Source organism: Apis mellifera, linkage group LG15 (genome assembly GCF_003254395.2).
Source record: "Apis mellifera strain DH4 linkage group LG15, Amel_HAv3.1, whole genome shotgun sequence".
NCBI lineage: Eukaryota > Metazoa > Arthropoda > Insecta > Hymenoptera > Apidae > Apis > Apis mellifera.
The window spans coordinates 3,020,986-3,039,688 of NC_037652.1; the positions used below are offsets into that span (position 1 = coordinate 3,020,986).

General features: G+C 29.2%; 2 protein-coding genes across 8 annotated transcripts in view; one reads left to right on the forward strand and one right to left on the reverse strand.

Moving 5' to 3' along the window:
• The window catches only part of LOC408548 (MICOS complex subunit Mic60), a 53,521-nt gene extending 36,108 nt beyond the window's left edge, over positions 1-17,413 (reverse strand). For 3 of the 7 annotated variants that reach the window (XM_006559975.3, XM_006559980.3, XM_392094.7), the window contains exons 1-10: positions 17,272-17,396; positions 16,821-16,906; positions 16,273-16,341; positions 15,697-15,912; positions 15,511-15,593; positions 15,248-15,355; positions 14,947-15,157; positions 14,439-14,850; positions 14,217-14,351; positions 4,227-4,455 (exon numbers count right to left, since the gene is read on the reverse strand). In XM_006559975.3, the coding sequence (XP_006560038.1) occupies positions 4,227-4,455; positions 14,217-14,351; positions 14,439-14,850; positions 14,947-15,157; positions 15,248-15,355; positions 15,511-15,593; positions 15,697-15,912; positions 16,273-16,341; positions 16,821-16,906; positions 17,272-17,325 (1,603 nt within the window). In that variant the 5' untranslated portion in view covers positions 17,326-17,396. Of the gene's footprint in view, positions 1-4,226; positions 4,456-14,216; positions 14,352-14,438; positions 14,851-14,946; positions 15,158-15,247; positions 15,356-15,510; positions 15,594-15,696; positions 15,913-16,272; positions 16,342-16,820; positions 16,907-17,271 lie in introns of all 7 variants that reach the window. The other 4 variants (XM_006559978.3, XM_006559976.3, XM_006559977.3 and 1 more) reach the window with 4 other exon arrangements.
• On the forward strand, positions 17,305-18,541 carry LOC725659 (39S ribosomal protein L35, mitochondrial). The gene is made up of 4 exons (XM_001121481.5): positions 17,305-17,444; positions 17,796-17,946; positions 18,032-18,172; positions 18,239-18,541. Exons 1-4 carry the CDS (start codon positions 17,414-17,416, stop codon positions 18,471-18,473), a joined length of 558 nt encoding a protein of 185 aa, XP_001121481.1. The 5' UTR covers positions 17,305-17,413; the 3' UTR covers positions 18,474-18,541.
• The last annotated feature ends 162 nt before the right edge of the window (positions 18,542-18,703 follow it).

The window sequence follows — 18,703 nt, forward strand, 5'->3', positions numbered from 1 at the left end:
TAGATCAAGAAATAAAATAAAAAGAGTTCTCATCTTCCTTGTTCTAACTCTTCAAAGATTTTTCACGCAAAAAGAGATCCACTTTTCTTTTTAGAAAGCTACATCATATCTGTTCGAGAAGTAATTCTCGATAAAACGGCAATATTCTTTCGCAATAAATACGTAAGTATGAAGGGATTTCAACGAAGGAGAAAAAGTATCATCTCCACTGTTCGTAAAAAGGTGGCAAATTTTTATGGCAATGATTTCATACGAGAAATCATTTCATAACCATTCATACATTCTTTTTAAGAGGCCTTAAAAAGAAAACAATCTAACAATTTCTGAAAAATTTATTTGCCAAGTTATTATAAGAACACGAAAAAATATGTGTGTGTGTAACATTCATTTACACAATAAAAGGATAAAGAGATTTAAGAAAAGATGAAAATTGAAAGTCTTAAAGAAAAATTCTATTCTACCTGATTATGCAGATTTCTTCTCTTTAATAGTGTTTCCTTTTTCCCTACTTTTTGTACTATTTGTGAAATATCCTTTTATCAGAATATATCACAAAAATTTATTATGAAAATTTTTTTTCAATATTTTAAATTAAATGTATAATAAAGAATTACTACTTTTTTTTTTTATATAATGATAGTAAAACATGAAGAATTTTATGAAAACAAATATAAAAATTAATTTTCATCATTATTTATGTTGTTAAAAAATTAAAAATATATTTCAATATTCGTTGCCCAAAAATATTCACAATTTTATTTTACCCGATATCGTTATCCGCTAAATTAAAAAATTAAAAATATTCCGTCAACAATTCCTCGGGATTCAATATTAAAATTTCCATCCACTTGAAATTCACCCTCTCGAGACTATGCGTCTTCGATATACATTAAAACGACGACAGAATGTTCGAAGATAAACAGAAGAGGTCTCCGAGTTGAGGGGAAGAATGCCGCGGATATCCCACGAAAGTTATATTCGTTAATCGAACATTAATCTTCGAAGACACGCCACCCCGGAAGTGTATTAAACGTGACTCGTGAATTAATCCGTGCATTTAAATTCCATTCAATAATTCGCAAGATTTTAAATGGTTTTTCGAGATGAAACATTTTTACAAAAGTAAAAGTTATAACAAAGAAAATTTAAATTCGCATTCCTTGAATAAACTATTTCTTAAAAATTAATAAATAAATTTTATATTAATTTCGATTGATAAAAAAAAAATCACAATTCATTTCTTATATAAAGAAAGAGATCAATAATTTCATTCTTCAGAGGTTATTTTCATATAATGTAATGGAAAAAAAATCTCAACTCTTCCTCAATATCCACCAACTTTGATCTCTCCTCCAAATAAGAAAGGAAAGACAAAAGATACGTGGCTCAAACACATCCTTTATTAATTTCAACGAACCTCAACCACCAATCCCTCCTTCCAGCGATCAGAAGCTATTAAAATCACGTTGCTCCGCCGTGGAATTCCACGGGCACAGATTTTAAACGATGGAAACGTTTAAAGTAGGTACGAAAAAATATTATTATATCGTTTTCCACGATACCACGGAATATTAATGGGGGGCGGTATTTCTCCTCCTCGTTCGATCACGTAAAGGAAACGTGTGCTCTGTTCCTTTCTGGCCGAGCAGAAAAGTTATAGTGGCAATAAGTAAAATAAGATTTTACTCTGTGTCCTCTGTGAAATTTAACTTCGTTTAGATTTACTTTGCTCTGTTTCCATATACCAAATACGTGTCCATTTCTATTCTCTTGTGAGAATGATTGATTTGGTAATTTGGAATGAGGGTGAGATCAGGATAAATAGAAAAATTGTTTGAAATTTCTTGTTATAGTTGAGATTGTATGGAAGAATATTTTAATAAAATTTAATTATCTGATAAAACAAAGAATTTCGAATATTCTATAAAAAAGAAAAGACTGATGAATAATAAATAAATAAAAAAACTTATATCAAAAGTATAATTGATTATTTAAAATGTCTCTTATTATTTAAAATCTCTATTAAAAATTATACTCTTCAAGAAATAAAAAAAAGAAATGATATTAATATCGTTATTCAATAAAAAGGACCCGTAATTCGCTCAATCTTTTTAATTCAAAAGTTTCAAGGGAAATTCAACGACGAACAACTCTCCCGAGTAATTTCTTCATTCTACGCAAACTGTCAAGTCCCAAAGGATCGAATTATAATCACATGTTGAATTCATTTAATTAAAAAAAAATTATTCCTCGCTTTACCAACGAATAATCAATTTTTATTTCATTCACCATGTTGCATCATCTCATATCGTGCAAATATCCAAAATACAATACTTCATAATGTTTGAACAATTAAATAATTAAATACAATTTAAAAAAAATAGATTATACGAATTATTTCAGATTCAGTGAAAAAGTTTTATTTATTGCATCCATCCCAAATAATTAAAATATCACGTTGCGCGGGGAAGACAAAGGAGAAAGGGTCAACGTGGGATCAGACGTCTCTGGGAGGAGACAATACTTAAGATCTGCCTTTTTGCCCGTGTAATTAAGCAACCAGATAATAGAACGCGACAAAGACGTTGCCAGAAACTTACGTTTGGTTTTTCAGTTGCCCACAGGCCAAACTAAATGAACGAGCAAAGGAAATTAAAAGCTGGATTATGCATGCAACTTTGAAATATGTTGCAACTTTTACTGAATCTTTCATGGAACGTTTCATGGAATTATATAAGTATCATTGAAATAATATTATTATATTTTAATTAATTGATTCTCTTTCTTTCTAGATTTGTCTAAGAGGTTAAGATGATTGTGTAATTTTTACATTGGGAATTTAGATGTGTATAAATTTATATGATGTAACAAAAGTGTGCTATTTTTTTATATCATGCATCTAAGTATATTTTTATAATTCTATAATTATTGATCTTTAAATCTTTTTAGAATCTTGTAAATCCTTTCATTACTTAATTTCAAAGAAAGAGAGAAAAATAAAGAAGGATTTTCATCACTTTCGAGTTTTAAGATTGCTGTAAGCTTTCTGAATCTTTTTAATTTTGTGGGTTTTATGAGCTTTACATTTTATACATATGGATATGATATTTTAAGAATTTTGAAAATTTGATAATTTTGTATGTTTTTTTTAGTCTTTTACTATTCAAATTTGAACAATTTTTGCCAATTTTTGTAAATTCTAACAAATATATCCTTATTTGATGAAAAGATAATCTTTTTCATTATTAAATAATTGAATTTTTGAATATGTACTTTAGGAATATATATTGAAACTTTACACTGATTCTCATGAATTTTTAAATTAAAAGATCACTTGATGATAAATTTAAAAGAAAGTTGAAAACTTCTTATAAGAAGCTTGTTAAAAGAAGAATTTGGTTTGAAAATTGTTTCTTTATAAAATAAAAACTAACTCATTTAAAATTCTAATATTCTCCTTTATGAAAAATGTAATTTTCATAGATTAGAATATCATTTTTTCGTTCTTTGTCATTTAAAAATTAAACATCTTATATCAATATCCTATATTGGCAAATTTTTATCATTATTCTTTTTCTAAAATGAATCCACAATAAATTATTTATTGAAAAAACAATTTTAATCTTTTAAATTATACTTTTTATACCTATTTAAGATTTTCATAAACCTATAATTTCAATCTACATATATAAAAATCAAAATAGAATCACCAAAGGTTTTTCTAAAATTTAATTTTAGAACACTAATGCTATATAAATTAAGCAATTTTATGAAATACTTTTCAATATTTAAATAATTTAATATAAAAAAGATTTTATAAAAAATTTCTGTGAAATTTATGTTGCAGATCACTTTTTAAAACTTGAAAAGACTTAAAGCTAGACTTGTTGAATTGAAACTATAAAATGGTTATAAAACTCATCTAATTTTTCTATTACAAGATATTAAAACAATTCCAACAATATTATTATCCCTATCCGTTCTAATATTTTACAAAACAGAAAATCAAAGAAAAATAAACTCTCAAACTCTTTCCCTATATAACTACAATTAAAGTAATTATATTTTCAAAACATATTCTATTCAATATTTATACTCTTTCAATATTCAATTCTACTCTGAAATACTTTTCTTTACCAAAAATAATTTTTGCACAAGAATAACGAATACATTACATTATTTTTCCATCGAGCTAAAAACATGCAAAAAAAAAAAAAAGTACTCACCCTTAAAAGCAGCTTCAACGCCACGTAGCCTTCCAATGACAACTGCGAGTTGTTCCTTGTGTTTTATACTATCCTGCTCGGATTGCTCGTTGAGTGCACGTTGAAGATTCCTCTCCGCTTCTTCTTCCTTCAACGTGATCGTTTCCTGAAGATGATCTGCATGCACCTGCTCTTGCAATTTCAATTGTCGCCGCAGTTCGTCGTCGAACTTTTTCTGCTCCTCCAGCAACTGCAAAACGGGAACAAATTTTGATCAATCATTTTTCAATCTTGAATCTATAATTTTCCATTTCATCATTGATTGTTAAATTTCATTAGATTGTATAGAATTATTTTTTTATTGAAGATGTGAAAACACATTTTAAGGAAAGAGAGAGATTTAAGAAATGAAAATTCAATTTTTCCTAAGATACAAAAGAAAGAAAAATTTGAATTGAAGGAGATGGACAAAATTCTTAGATAGAGTTTGACAGATAATGTAAATCAAAAGTAATTTGTATTATGAAACACTGTTATTAAAATGTAAAAGAAAAAAAAAAAGAGAAAAAGAGAAAACGCATCTCAAGATTATCCTTTTATTTTTATCTTCCCCCGTTAACTAATAATTTTTTTTACCAAATTAATATTTATCTATAACGATGATGGTAATAAAATCGGTAGTATTCAGTTGAAGAAACAGCGTTAAGAATTAGGAAAGCCTGGGGCGCCGTAGCTCGATGTAGGACAAAGGATGACAGTCAACGAAACCGCCCCTTATATTTCAAAACATTGCTTTTGGGCAACGAGGGCGTAAACAAGGAAAGAACGACTTGATTCTTCGAGTTCTTCATCCAGAGAACAAAAGTATACACGGGGTGTCTTGGAGTACGGGAAAATATTTAAAGAAACCGTTTGTGAGGCCGTCCTCTGTGAAAAATGTCAGACATTTTCCTCCATCCTCCCTCGTAAGCTCTAACAATGGGAAAAATTTTTAATACAAGAATGAATTTTTAAAGAAAAAAAAAAAAATTTAAACATGGGAGAAACTTCAACTTGCCAATTCAATCTCTTCAATCAAAAAATTATGAAATCAACTCCTATAACTATATATTCAATTAAAAATAAGCAAGTTAATTATTATTTAAAAATTTCGTTAATAAAATTCTATTTATTTCCTTCAAAGATCTCTTCAAAGTTCATACTATCTTTAAAAGAATACTTGTAAGAAAAAAAAAATATTTAGTTACGATATATACATAAATAAAAAATAAAAAAAATCTATTTCTCTAAAATTCAACATCTCAAAAATCCTCAACCGAATCGATTGAGTTTAACCACCGACCAATAACGACTTTGACTAATTATCTGCGCCTCAAGGCTCGCCACCCTTATTGACAAGCGAGCCAAGCATCCGCCCTAATATCCAACAACAGCTTTCTTCGTCGTTCTCCGCTTTCGTTTTCCGCTTGGCGGGCAACGCACACGCCTACAACATCTCCACCCTCTCCCTATGCAAGGGAGAATATAATCGTGTCAATAATTAACGGTCGGCCGGCTCGACAAGCAGCCATGTCGAGGGTAAGAGACAACAACGCGGAGACTGAAGAGCACGATACTTAGCCTAAAATCCTTCGATTGGCCAATCCTGATCGACCCCCGGCTATGGGGGGGGATCATCATCCCCGGTGTACAAGCATTGGATTTTCCATCAACTCGACAGAGACAGAGATTGGATCAATTGGGAGATTTAATCTTGGGGATTAGATTAGTTCGTTTTATGCGTAAATTGAATATGAAAGAAAGTTATCTTCTTTTTTATTATCTTCTTTTTTTTTTGCAACGGAATCGAAAATTGATTTCGATAATGTTTCTAGAAATTGATAGATCGATAGATTTTCGTCGAGGCGTGTAAATTTAATGAAACTCAATGAAACTATTTATATCATGATATTTAATATATAATATTTAATAATAATTTGTAAGATTGGCGAAGAAGAAATTGCAAAAGGAAAAGATCTGCAGAAAATATTTTTAAGAAGAGGAGGAATGTGGCTTCATCTTCTACTAATTGCAATAATTAAATATATCAATAAAATAGTTACACAAAAATAATGTATACATTCTTTTATTATTGCTATATCTTTTAATCGTGAAAAATATATATTTTAAATATCAAAAAAAAAAGAAAAATACTTCTTCGACAACATCTTAAGACGCTTCTCGAACGGAAACAAGACCCTCCCTCCCCTAACAACCAAATCGGTTCCGAACAATTTCTCTCGAACACGTCTCGGACCTCCTCGTCACGAGGACAGCCCTTGTCTGTTCACGTAACTCGAAAATTCGTCATGTACTCCCGGGCGTGAAAATCGAACAGCCTCCACCGAAGGGAACAAAGAAACATAGAAAACAGCAACAACAAAACAAAACAAAAAAAAAATAGAGAGAACGAGTCCCTCTCTGGAATACAATGGGCCATCGAATGCGTTTCCAGTCGAAACGAAACGAGGCGCGAAGGGGTTGAAAGAAAGAAAGAGAGAAAGAAAGAAAAAAAAAAGAACATCGAAAAAGAGAAGCAGAGAGAGAGAGAGAGAGAGAGAGGCAGGAAAATATGATTTCTGACACCTCGGTGGTGCTTCTCACGGCGAGGAAATTAAATTAATCGGACGAGTGATCGCGCGCGGCGGCCAGAACGAAGAAAATAAAAAAAAAACATAGGGAACAAAAGGAGATTTTCATCGCGGCACCGTGCGAACTATGTTAATCCGATGCATCGTTCTCTAATCCGTTTTGAAAAATCAAAAACCGTCCACCCGGCCATCTGCCGCGATAACTGGTAAAATGGAATCGAAAGAATATCGGTCTAGTTTTTCGGATTAGAGGGAGGAGGAGAGAAGCTCGATTTCGAAGCGAGAGCTTTTCATTTATAGAAGCCAATCTGTGGAAGTTCTATTTCAGATAAAGAAACGAAGAGAAATTCTGAAATGCGTTTACTAGTTTCGAATGCAGAAGGAGATGGAAACGTATTATAAAGTATGATATATTTTTAATATTTTTTTTCTTTCTTGGGACAATGATACTACTTATTATTGTTGTGCGAAATAAGTTTTGGATATACATTCCTATAACGTATTCCTAATTTCATTGTTGCAAATTTTTCGTTGTAATTTTATACTGTTTTCTTCTCTTCTACAAAGATTGAGTAGTTTCTGTCGCTACTCCCTATATGAAATACTCCCCCTATATAGAATCCTCTACTACATGGTAGAATTGCTTCCTCAAACGTAGAAATTTTTCTATGCCCCCAATTTCATTACGGTTTACTGAACTTTAGAGCGATATTACCTCTCTCAGAGGGAAGACACAGTTTGCAGAAGGTAAGTAGATTATTTTCTCACCACTGATTCTCGATGGACACTGTCCATCCGACGAAGTAGTTGAAATTGGAAGAATATGACTAAAAATAGCTGGTATAAATATTTTTCCAAGAATAATTTTGAAAAATACGTCTAATTAATCAATTAGTTTTCAATTGAAAATAATTTTCAATTTTTGAAAATTCTAATTATTTCTAATTAATTCTAATTAATTCTAATAATTGAAGAGGAAATGAATTGAAATATCCCTTGGAAAAAACGTCATACGGTCACCCATCCTTTAAAAAATCTTAACAAGTGACACTTGACTTAGAAAGCATCTATCATTGGCCAAATGTTTTAAGCCACATTCGAACTCAAATATAAAACTCTTTAATGAAACATTTAAAGACAATATTAATTCATAATTATTGATAATTAAAATAATAATCCTGATTTTAAAAAATAAACTTTGTAAAGCGTAATTATGCATACATATTAAAATTTATTTTTATTATTTAAATTATAAGATATTTTTATAAATACCTAATTACAATTTTTTTTAATAACGATACTGTAATTATATTATTTACAATTCTACAACTTTATTATACAATCATGTTTTCCTTCTTATCTAATCTCTATAATCTTTAATTATACTTTACTACGTACCTATACACTTATCCACATGTATGTATGCACTTCTAATTATCTTTAAATATCAAATTATTTTAATTTCCACTATAATCTGAAATATCCAACATTCTAGATTGTACATTTAATATCCCCAATTATTAAAGCAATAAATGAAACCAACGTATCACATTTTAATCTAAATATTAATATCCATCATATTTATAAATATCTATAAACATTATTTCACCTAACCTACCATTCCTAACATTTTTTCCTTCACATAATTATTTACAAAAAAACATAATAATAAATATAATAATAATAATTAATTTAATATCTATATACGTGTCGTATGATGATGACCTTTACTACTTTTTCATCAACATTTAACACAATTTAATAAATAAAGGAAAAATATTTTCCCAAAAATTAGAAACGAGGATATTCTTAGTCCCCTTCGAAACTTTCAAAACCCAATCCCAAAGACTTGCGCGTGTGTAACCCGTGTTGCACCACGTTTGTCCACTCTCTTCGGGGTCCCACCTTAACGAAATCGAGTGGAAGGCAAGTATTTAATAACGCGAGCCGGGCGGTGGAATCGACTTGGGACGATCGATACGTCCATTTCCGGATCGACGCTTGAAAAGATATCCGGCCGTAATAGTTTCGGTTTGACGGACTGATGGCCACGGGTCGAGAACCGGATCCCTATCCACTCTGACGCAACGAGTCGATATTTTAATATTCAACGGTCACCGATTCTCGGCCCTGTGAACCTCTAAATTGACGACGAGAGATGGGGGAGAGGAAAGGTAGCCGATAGATCGACAGCAGAATTTTTGACACTTCGATATTCTATTCTATGGAACGAATTTTCTTCGAAATCTATCGTCAAAGTGACAATAGGAGGGATGGATTGAAAGTCAAAGTTTGAAGAGTGGTTTTATTAACTTCTGTTTTCCTTTTTTTTTTTTTTTCATGTTGAAAGTTTTAAATCGACGTGTTCGTGTTTTTTAATTTATTTATCGTCGATAGGACGTTTAATGATGTATTGCAGAATTTTCGCTCGATGTCCATTTTGGAAAATAATGAATAATAAATGTTCATTAAAATGTAATCGAAAAAAGGATTATCGAAAAGAATTATCATATATTTTATTTACTATTTTATTTTATTTATGTACTGTTTCATCTTGAATATATTTGAAAATTATCTGAATGAAATCTTAATAAAATTTGTTATTTGTTATAAAAATATAAAAATATTTTTAAACAGAATTTCTGTTTCCAAAATTCTCTTTTTTTTCTTTTGAATAAATTTAAGTATATATTTTGAGATGAAATCTATTTTATATATAAAATTAAAAAATCTATTAGATTTATTTTTTATTCTGTTTGATATGTAATTCTTTTACTTTTATTTCTGCTTTAATAAAAACTATCCAATCCTGCGAAAGCTAAATATAGCTAAAGTAGCTGCAAGGAATAGAAAATAATATTCTTCTCTTTTCTTTTTATATATCTAGCTTATATAATTCTACAAAAGGAAAAAAAAACTTGTAAAAAAGTAGGTTAAAATAAGGTAAGACTAATATCTCTTATTAACAAAATAAGATTAATTAAATTAATGAGCAGCGTATATAGTAGGCAAGGGAAAGAATTTAAGTAGTATTAACCCGTATATAGTAGGACACGGCACTTCACAGCTGCCCTCGCAAATTCTAACAAAATTCATTTGCATCTAAATTTTTCACATTTCTTTTTTTTTTTTTTTCCTCCCCATATTTCAAAAAGACTTTATTCAAACAAGAGAAGAAAAAAAAAGGGAAAATTACATTACCGTGAACAATACCATTTTCGGAAAAAAGTAAGATTAACACAAAAGAACACGAATATAAATCGTGGCTAAAGCTATTCTTGCGAGAAAAAAGGCATAATGTTTCGCCATACGAAAAAAAAAAAAAACTCAAACGGCCATTTTTCACGAATTTTGGACACTTCGAGGATCAATCGATCTCGCAGATAACAAATCATCAATCCAGTATACGATATTCAACTCTTCAGATTTTCAGATTTTTTTTTCCGTAATCTATTTATAAATCAACGTATGCAAAACACTTATAATAAATTTATAAATTTTATCTTTTCTTTTCAACTGTTAAACGTGATTTTTCGAATTTAAAAAATTGAAATTATAATTATAACAAAGTTGTACATTTATGAAATGAAATATCATCATAATTATATTAAATGCTCTACAGATTGTGATCCTTATATTACATCCAATTATTCCTTTCAATTTAATTATTTACCAAATAAAATACAAAAATCTTTTCTTTCGTTTTATAATATAAACCATAAACTAACTAATCATGCTTTCAATCGTCACTGAATATTCGAGCAACAAGCTATAAACATCCCCTAACATGAATTCGTTCGTCCTCCTAACCCAAATTCCTTAATTCGAGTAAAGTCGGTCCAAATTTCCAGCTCTCCCCGGGATAAATTCGAATTGAAATCGCGTTAGGGATGATTTTTTGGCCACTGATATACCTATTATTCTATGTTACGACTGTAAACTTCGTAATGGGAGCGGAGAGAGCACAACACGAGGGCCAATCGATTTCGTTGGGACGAAAAAAAAAAGAGGGGGTGAAAAGATGAAAAACGTTACATTTGGCTGGAATATCAGGATTTACGGGCTGAAAACGCGGTAATCTCTCTTCAGCACAAACTCATTATATATTTTTTTTTTTTTTACCAGAAGACTCGATCGATTTTCAAAATTCGAAAAGTTCTATTTCTCTCGTTTTATATTCGAATGAAACGATTTATTATTATTAAACTTCCTAGAAATATATATATTGTTATTACATTGTTATAGCAGTTTAAAATATTAAACTGGTCAGGCAATTTTTCTTTATAATTTAAGGGCAATAAAATAAAAATTAAATTTCTTATCATCATCTTTTCTAACTGATTTAAAATTTCCATCTAGCCAATAATATTAATTCGTATCGATACTAATAATATTTAAACAGAAAATAATAAATGATATCTTTTTTCACGTAACGTCAATTTAAATTTAATCGTTCAACCCTCTCGATGATAGAAATAATAGAAAATGGGGTAAAAATAACCGAGAAGAAAAGAAGAATATCAAACAAATTTACATAAAAATCTATCCTTGACTCTTATCTACGAATACATCACCTGGCACAACATTTTTACAAAGAAGAATCAGAATCATGTCGCGACCACTGTTTCCAATTCGATACGGACGAAGAGATCAATATTCTCTTCGAATAATGATAAGGGATTCCGTTTGAACGCCAAAATTTCTGCTCCGTATGAATGTTTAATTCATCGAGGAAGATGTTTGGTACGAAACAAAGAAGAATGCAGAAAAAACACCTTTCCCGTATCCACAAAGGATGATGCTAAAACCCTCGACACACTCCTTTGTGGATGAATTGTTATTAAAAAGGGAAGAAACCACGAATAACGCGACAAAGTGATAGTACTTTGTTTCTCTGTTAAGATCAATAGTCTTAAATTTTATGCATAGAAGATTATATAAATATTTATTGCGAAATAACATTACGAATATATAAAATAAATTGTAACTAAAATCCTACTTTTCACGATAAGAATCTTTTTTAAAAATTCTTCTATTTTTCTAGATTATCGAGCTTATCGCTTTTTTTTAACTACTTAGCGATAATTAATTGTTGAGATAAAGACGGATCAATCGATCTGTAAACACTATTATAAAAAATTGATAAATATAGAGCAAATAGAGAAATATCTATGATAGAAAGATTATGGAAGGAAAATTGGTTGGTTTGCCAAAATTAAATTTGAAATGTAATAAACAACAATAATAAATAAAAGTGAAAAAGAAATAAATTTTTAAGTCGTGAACGCTTGTTACACGTTTCGTAAGTATGTGGACGCATACTTACGAAACAGGACTGCACTGTCAAAACTTTGTCCCTCATTTGGCGAAAATTGAAAACCTTTGAGGAGAGAAGCATACAACGTTAACTACGGAACTCTTGCCAACGAACAGAAGGAATATTTTATGCGAGAATGTTGAGTAACAATTTAGTAGGTCCACCCTTTCACCGCGGCCCATCTCCTCCACACAGGTCTATAGGAATTTTCTGTCAAAAATTCTCTCTCTTCCCGTCGCCCGGCTTCCCTTTTCTCGATTAGGACACAGAAGAAGAAATTATTCATGACCGGCCACGTTACAAAACTCGCGTCTTCTTTCTACAATCTCTTCAATTTTGAAACAAGATGTGAGACAACGGATGTAAGTTTTCTCAAGAAGAAAGTTATATATAGAGGGAAAAGCGGATTCGTCGATATTGCAGCGAATCGTTTCGAGCGAATGAGTTTTTTAAAGGTCGTAAATGCATTCGAGTTTCGTCGATTTCGAAAGTTTTACGGTTTGACGTGATTTTATTTAGATTTACACAAAAGATAGAAATTTTCTATCCAATTGTGCAAACTTATATTAATTGCATTTCAATAATAGTTTGATGTGTATATTTTAAATACACCTTAAAAGAAATATTTCTCTAATTTATATATTTGTATTGTGCACATCATTTTATATATTTACTTTAAAATATTTTCCAATAGTAAAAAAAAAAAAAAAAAAATTGTTTTCATTCACTTTGAGATTAGAAAATCATATGATGTACAAATTTATTTTTATTTCCAAAAATATTCAATTCATGGCAATATTTCAAGTAAGTTGTATTAGGATAAATACTAAAAGAATTGAAAATTAATAAAAAATATATATTAACTAATAAATACTAACTATAAAGATTATGAGAAATAAATTAGGAAAATAATTAATTTTAGAAAATATTACCAATCAATTATCAATAATTAAGTAATATAAAATAAATAGCATAAAATTTTACATTTATTTCAATAATAAATATGATAAAGTAAATGGTATATTCTTTTAATTTAAAATTGAATTAATTTTAATTATTAATAAAAATCTATTAATAAGAAATTGAAAATAAAATATATTTCAAAGTATAATCAAATAAATCACTATTTAGTATACGTCAATCGGTACACAATCATCCTATTCTCTCTACAATTCAAGCCAGAGTCGCAACTCGCAGCCCCAATGGAATCGAGGGCAAAGGACAAACTCCGGAGACAACTATGACGACAATAAGTCATAGTGATTCCTCTGAGCGAGGATATCTCGGTGTGACTAGACGCGTGCATACCGAATATACCGCAAGGCTAGTCTAAAGAGATAATATTGCCTGCCTCTAGCGAAGTATTGGCATTGGGCCAAATGGAAATAGATAAAAAGCCCGAAGGGTGGCAGAATCATCCCTCTCCATCCCTCTCCACCCATCATCCTTTACCAAACGGACAGATATACATCCGTATACGTACACAGAGGAATATGAGATACGCCACACTTCTATGCGCATCCGTATATATAACGACCAAGTGTGTTATGGTATAAGCTACGGCTCTTTTCCAATGCCAAATTCTATCGATATACCATGAATCCCTGTGTACTCATCGTGATGTTTGCCTTTAGAGACAGATATCGATTGGAGGCCTATTCGTATTAATTTGAATCTCGTTTCATATGATTTAATAACGAGCATATGCGTTATCTCGACAGAGTTATTATCGAGATTATTTTTTTTTTATATACGGTTCGTAAATATCATCACTGAAAGTTAACCGCATAATTTCCAAACAATGCATGAGAGTAGATAAATTTTGAATTTCCACGGCATTACGCGTAAATTATTACATGGTCTGTTGCACAGCGGTTTTGAATTTTCTTTGACCTCGTTCGAAAATTAAACATTATTTCATACGATAAATGCAACCACGGCATTGCAATATGTGAATAGAAATAACATGTATATATCGGTATAGATATATGATTTTCAATACAGTTACTGTTTGGTAATTTTTTATGTTATCGGAAGTTGGTGAAGTAATATTAATCCTCCTACCTTTTGACTGAACTCACTCTCATAGATCTGTTTCTCCTTGTCCAACTCAAGGCACACTAAAGTATGCAATCTTTCTTCAGTCATTGTTTCGCCTGTTGCCTTTAATGCTGCTCTGATTCTACTTTCGTTGATCGTCTGTAATGTAAACACGAATTTTAAATTTATGAAACTTTATATTTCAATATTTAGAAATACTAATGTGAACTTTGTAATAATATTTACCCTTGTCTTTTCTAATTCCCTCTGCAAGTTGCTTACTTTATTATACATATGCAAAACAAACAAATCAAAGGTGTTTTCATCAAGAGTAATTTTTTTTTCATGAATATTGATATTAGGAAATAGTATCTGAAGTTCTTCATTAAGATTTTCACGAGCCATTTTGACTTGTTTCCAATAACGCTCTGCCATATTCCCACATTCTATTTCCGTTTGATATTTCTTCTTTGCTTCGTCCACATCATCCATAATTTTCTTAATGTTTCTTCGGGCAGCTGTTTTCATATGCGATGGCGCATCAAATTTAGGATCTTTGATTAAATTATATATTTTATTGAGCGATTCCATTGCTTCATTGGCGAGATCTTCTGCTTCTTTAACGGCCTCCTTCTTCTTGTCAGTTGATTCTTTTAGTCTAAAAATATTTTAATTTATTACAAATAAATAATATTAAAGAAGAAGAAGAAGAAAAGTTAAGAGAAAATTTTATACGCATTAAAAAAAAAAATACCTGTTCCAAATGGCGCTACCAACAGTGGCATGAAGACTTTCTACAACTCTCATCACATCTTTATTGTAATCTTGAATAACACATATTGCTTTCTGATAAGCTGCGATAGCTTTAGATGCAGCTTCACCGCATGATGTTTCTAATTCCACTAAATTTGCTGGCATTAATTCCTCAGGTACATCCTTAGGAGGCGGCGCAGGTTTTTCGGCAACTACAAACATAAAAATATTTTATACGTTTATTTTTATTTATTTATCGTTAAAAAAATTTGATTATAATTATAATAAATTTAAAAACCTACCAATTTCAATTTCCTCTCCTTTTTCTTTACTTATTCTTATTTCAGCATAAGGTTCATTAATAGGTGGTTCCTTCTTATCAATGAGAGGTACAAAAGTTGGCTTTGGTGCTATAGTACACACGTATTATTGTTAAATGTTAGTAAGCAAAATAATAACTATTCTAAATAAAACAATATAAAATACAAAATTTTATTAATTTAGTAATTAAAGAAAAAAAGAAGGAAAGAAGGAAATAGATTTAGGAATTATTAATAGGGCTCACGTATATAATCTTCAACTTGTGTACAATCTATTCTTTTCTGACCTGTTTGTTTTGATTCTCCTCCAAAAAGGGAACTTATAATTCTGAAATAACAAAAAATAATAAATTATTTACATAAAATAATTCATTTTTATATTCTTATTATTCAACTAAAAATTTAAATATTAAATATATAATTAAATTTACGTTTGTTTTAATGTTTCAAAGAATGTACGTATGAATTCAAAGTAGGATGATTCCTCCTGAAAGATGATCTGAATAGTCTTGTCTGTGCCAGGTATCCAACCTTCAAGATTTGCACGAAATTTTGGATCATGTTTTGCATAAAGCAATACACCTGATGCTCCTATTGCCACAGCAGTCAAAGTTAATAGTGTTTTTGTGGTTCCTCTGCTTTTCTCCCTTTAATAAATATTGTTATTTACATTAAATTTATTTGATAAACGTTTTGATATAAAATATAAATTTTGATATAAAAATACAAATTATATAAATTATATTTTATAAATATATATATATATATATGAGAAAATTTATTAAATTGATTTACAAAAATTATAATTATTTACAGATTTACCTTTTATTCTATGATTTTTATTTTATTTTTAAAATTTTTAAAATTTTCATAATTCTATATTGAATTTTTTTTCTTTTTGAAAGAAAAAATTAAAATTTAATGAATTCAATTATAATAACACACATATAATTTTGTTATACAATATACATATTATAAAAATGTTCTCACATTTAAACTTTCAATACCTTTTTGGTGTATCAGTTGAATACTTATGTACCGGTATTCGAGATATAAGTTTGACATCCTTGGAAAACCTAAAATGTACAATTATAATTACAAAATTAATTTTCAAGTTTTTATTTTCATTAATTGATTTAATATTCATAATATTTTATTTAATTATATAATTTATATGTATATATGCATTTTTATTTCCAATATTATCAAACTATATAATAATTATATAATTACTATATAATAATTATATAATAAATCTGTAATAAACTTTTACAAAAAAAGAAATTCATATGAAACATTTAAATATGATAAAACTTGCAAAATCATTGAATAAAATTGATTGTAACAACATAACCTAACCTAAACCTAAATAAAAAATTTTAAGAAATTTTATATATAAAACTTTTCTTTAATAAACTTTTTTTAATAAAATATTATTTATGATCAAGATAAAAATAACAATTAAATTCTTTTTTTTTTTAAAAAACAATTCAAACAACAAGTGTGACACTCGTAAAAATGTCTTACCAAACAATCGGAAAATTCGTTCACTCACCTACATTCCTGGTCGTATTTAGTTCGTGCACGTGTCTCATAATACCTAGTTGTCAAATACAGTCTGGAGGATCCATTCTTTTTGACCTGAAAGATCAACGGTGGCGATGAAATCGTCTGGAATTATGTAAGCTCCTAAATTTAAGCCATCTTGTCACACGAGGCGGGCAACCTTGGTCTTGTTTGCAGGAATATTCACTGACAACTTGCAAAAACATCGTCATCATGACATGACTACGATTTTTCACGCAGATCACGAGTTATATCTCGTCAGAATAGCAGCAAACAATAACGAAATATTTAATATCAATACAGGAGACGACGCGACAGTAATGTCTATCAGCACATAGTGAACGACAGTTTTTTCTATAATCTCTTCATATTTTTTATCAAATTCACGTAACGCAAAACCACCAAATCAGTATGGGTACAATCGCTTACTTTTTACTTACTTTACGTACCCTATTTAGACCGTTGCACGGAAATTTTAATCCAATTCGGAACATCTTTCGGGTGGCCGGTCAGGCAGCCAAAGGAAAAAGGGAACGACGGCACAAAACAGCTGGTTACCGACGGAACTAGAGGAAAAGAAGAATGTTGCGTATTGTTAGTACTGCTATTCGAGGTATGTAATAGAAACTTTTTTAGGAATTCATTAACACTCCTAATTTTATATTAAATGATAATTTAGTAACTTCATTGTAAACTGTTATTCGTTTAAATTCAATAAGTCATTGTATAATAATTATTGCAACTTCATATGTTCTAGGTTATGTTCATTTAAATTGAATAGCCATTTTGATTTTCTGACAGAAGGAACATTATGGAATTGTAAACAAGAGCGCGCTTATTAAATCTATATATTGAACTTAACTTAATAGAGCAATTAATATCTTATAGTTTAAATCAATTTTTTCATAGAATTTTAATTATTTGTAATGTAATTAATATTATTATTTTTGTATTTATATTTCAGCTTTGCATACCAATATCAATTTAACAAATTCTCTTGTTCCTAAACAATTACCTATTACACAATGTATTCAACAAAGATTCTTTGGTGCATTTTCTTCTACAATTCATAATTGGAATAATGTTTCTCATATAAAGCAAAAGCCAGTTCTTGGGTATGTATATTTAAAACAAATTATATATATTATATAAAAATAAATTAATATTATTTAGTCTCAATAATATAATTAATATTCACAGTCACATACATGTTAATAATGTTGTACCTTCGACACTAGTACCGACAACAACTTCTGTCAGAACACTTATAAAATATTCTAGAAAAAAAGGTAAAAGAAAAACTGTGAAAGCTGTGCTTAAAAGATTCTACAGATTAAATTGGTAAGAGTTTAATAAGACTTTAATAATTTTATAATATTTATTGATATGATATATATTTATTTATAGGGGTATATGGATTAGAACTTTTGCTGGCCGTCATAAAAAATTATGGAAGAAAAGTGCTAAACGGCGATATAAATTAAAACAGCATGTTTTCTGTAATGCAAAACAGTCAACTTTATTAGATAAAATGGTAAATTATTATTGGAGAAGACCACACTATTATGTAGATGATCCTTATACTCCATATCATTCACGTGAAGAGTTTCCTTTCACAAGAAAACAGCCAAAAGAATATTAAATAATATAACTTGTAGAAACTTTGTTGGAAAAACTTATATTTAAAAATAAAATATATTTATACTCCAATTTCCTTAAAAAATTCACTAAAATCACTAAAAAAATTCATCTATGAATATATTATATTTTATTTTTTTTAAAATAAACATAATTTTCAAAATTTTCAAAATTATTTCATATACAATGATATTTAATCATAAATATTATATTTAGGTTTAAAATATTAATGAT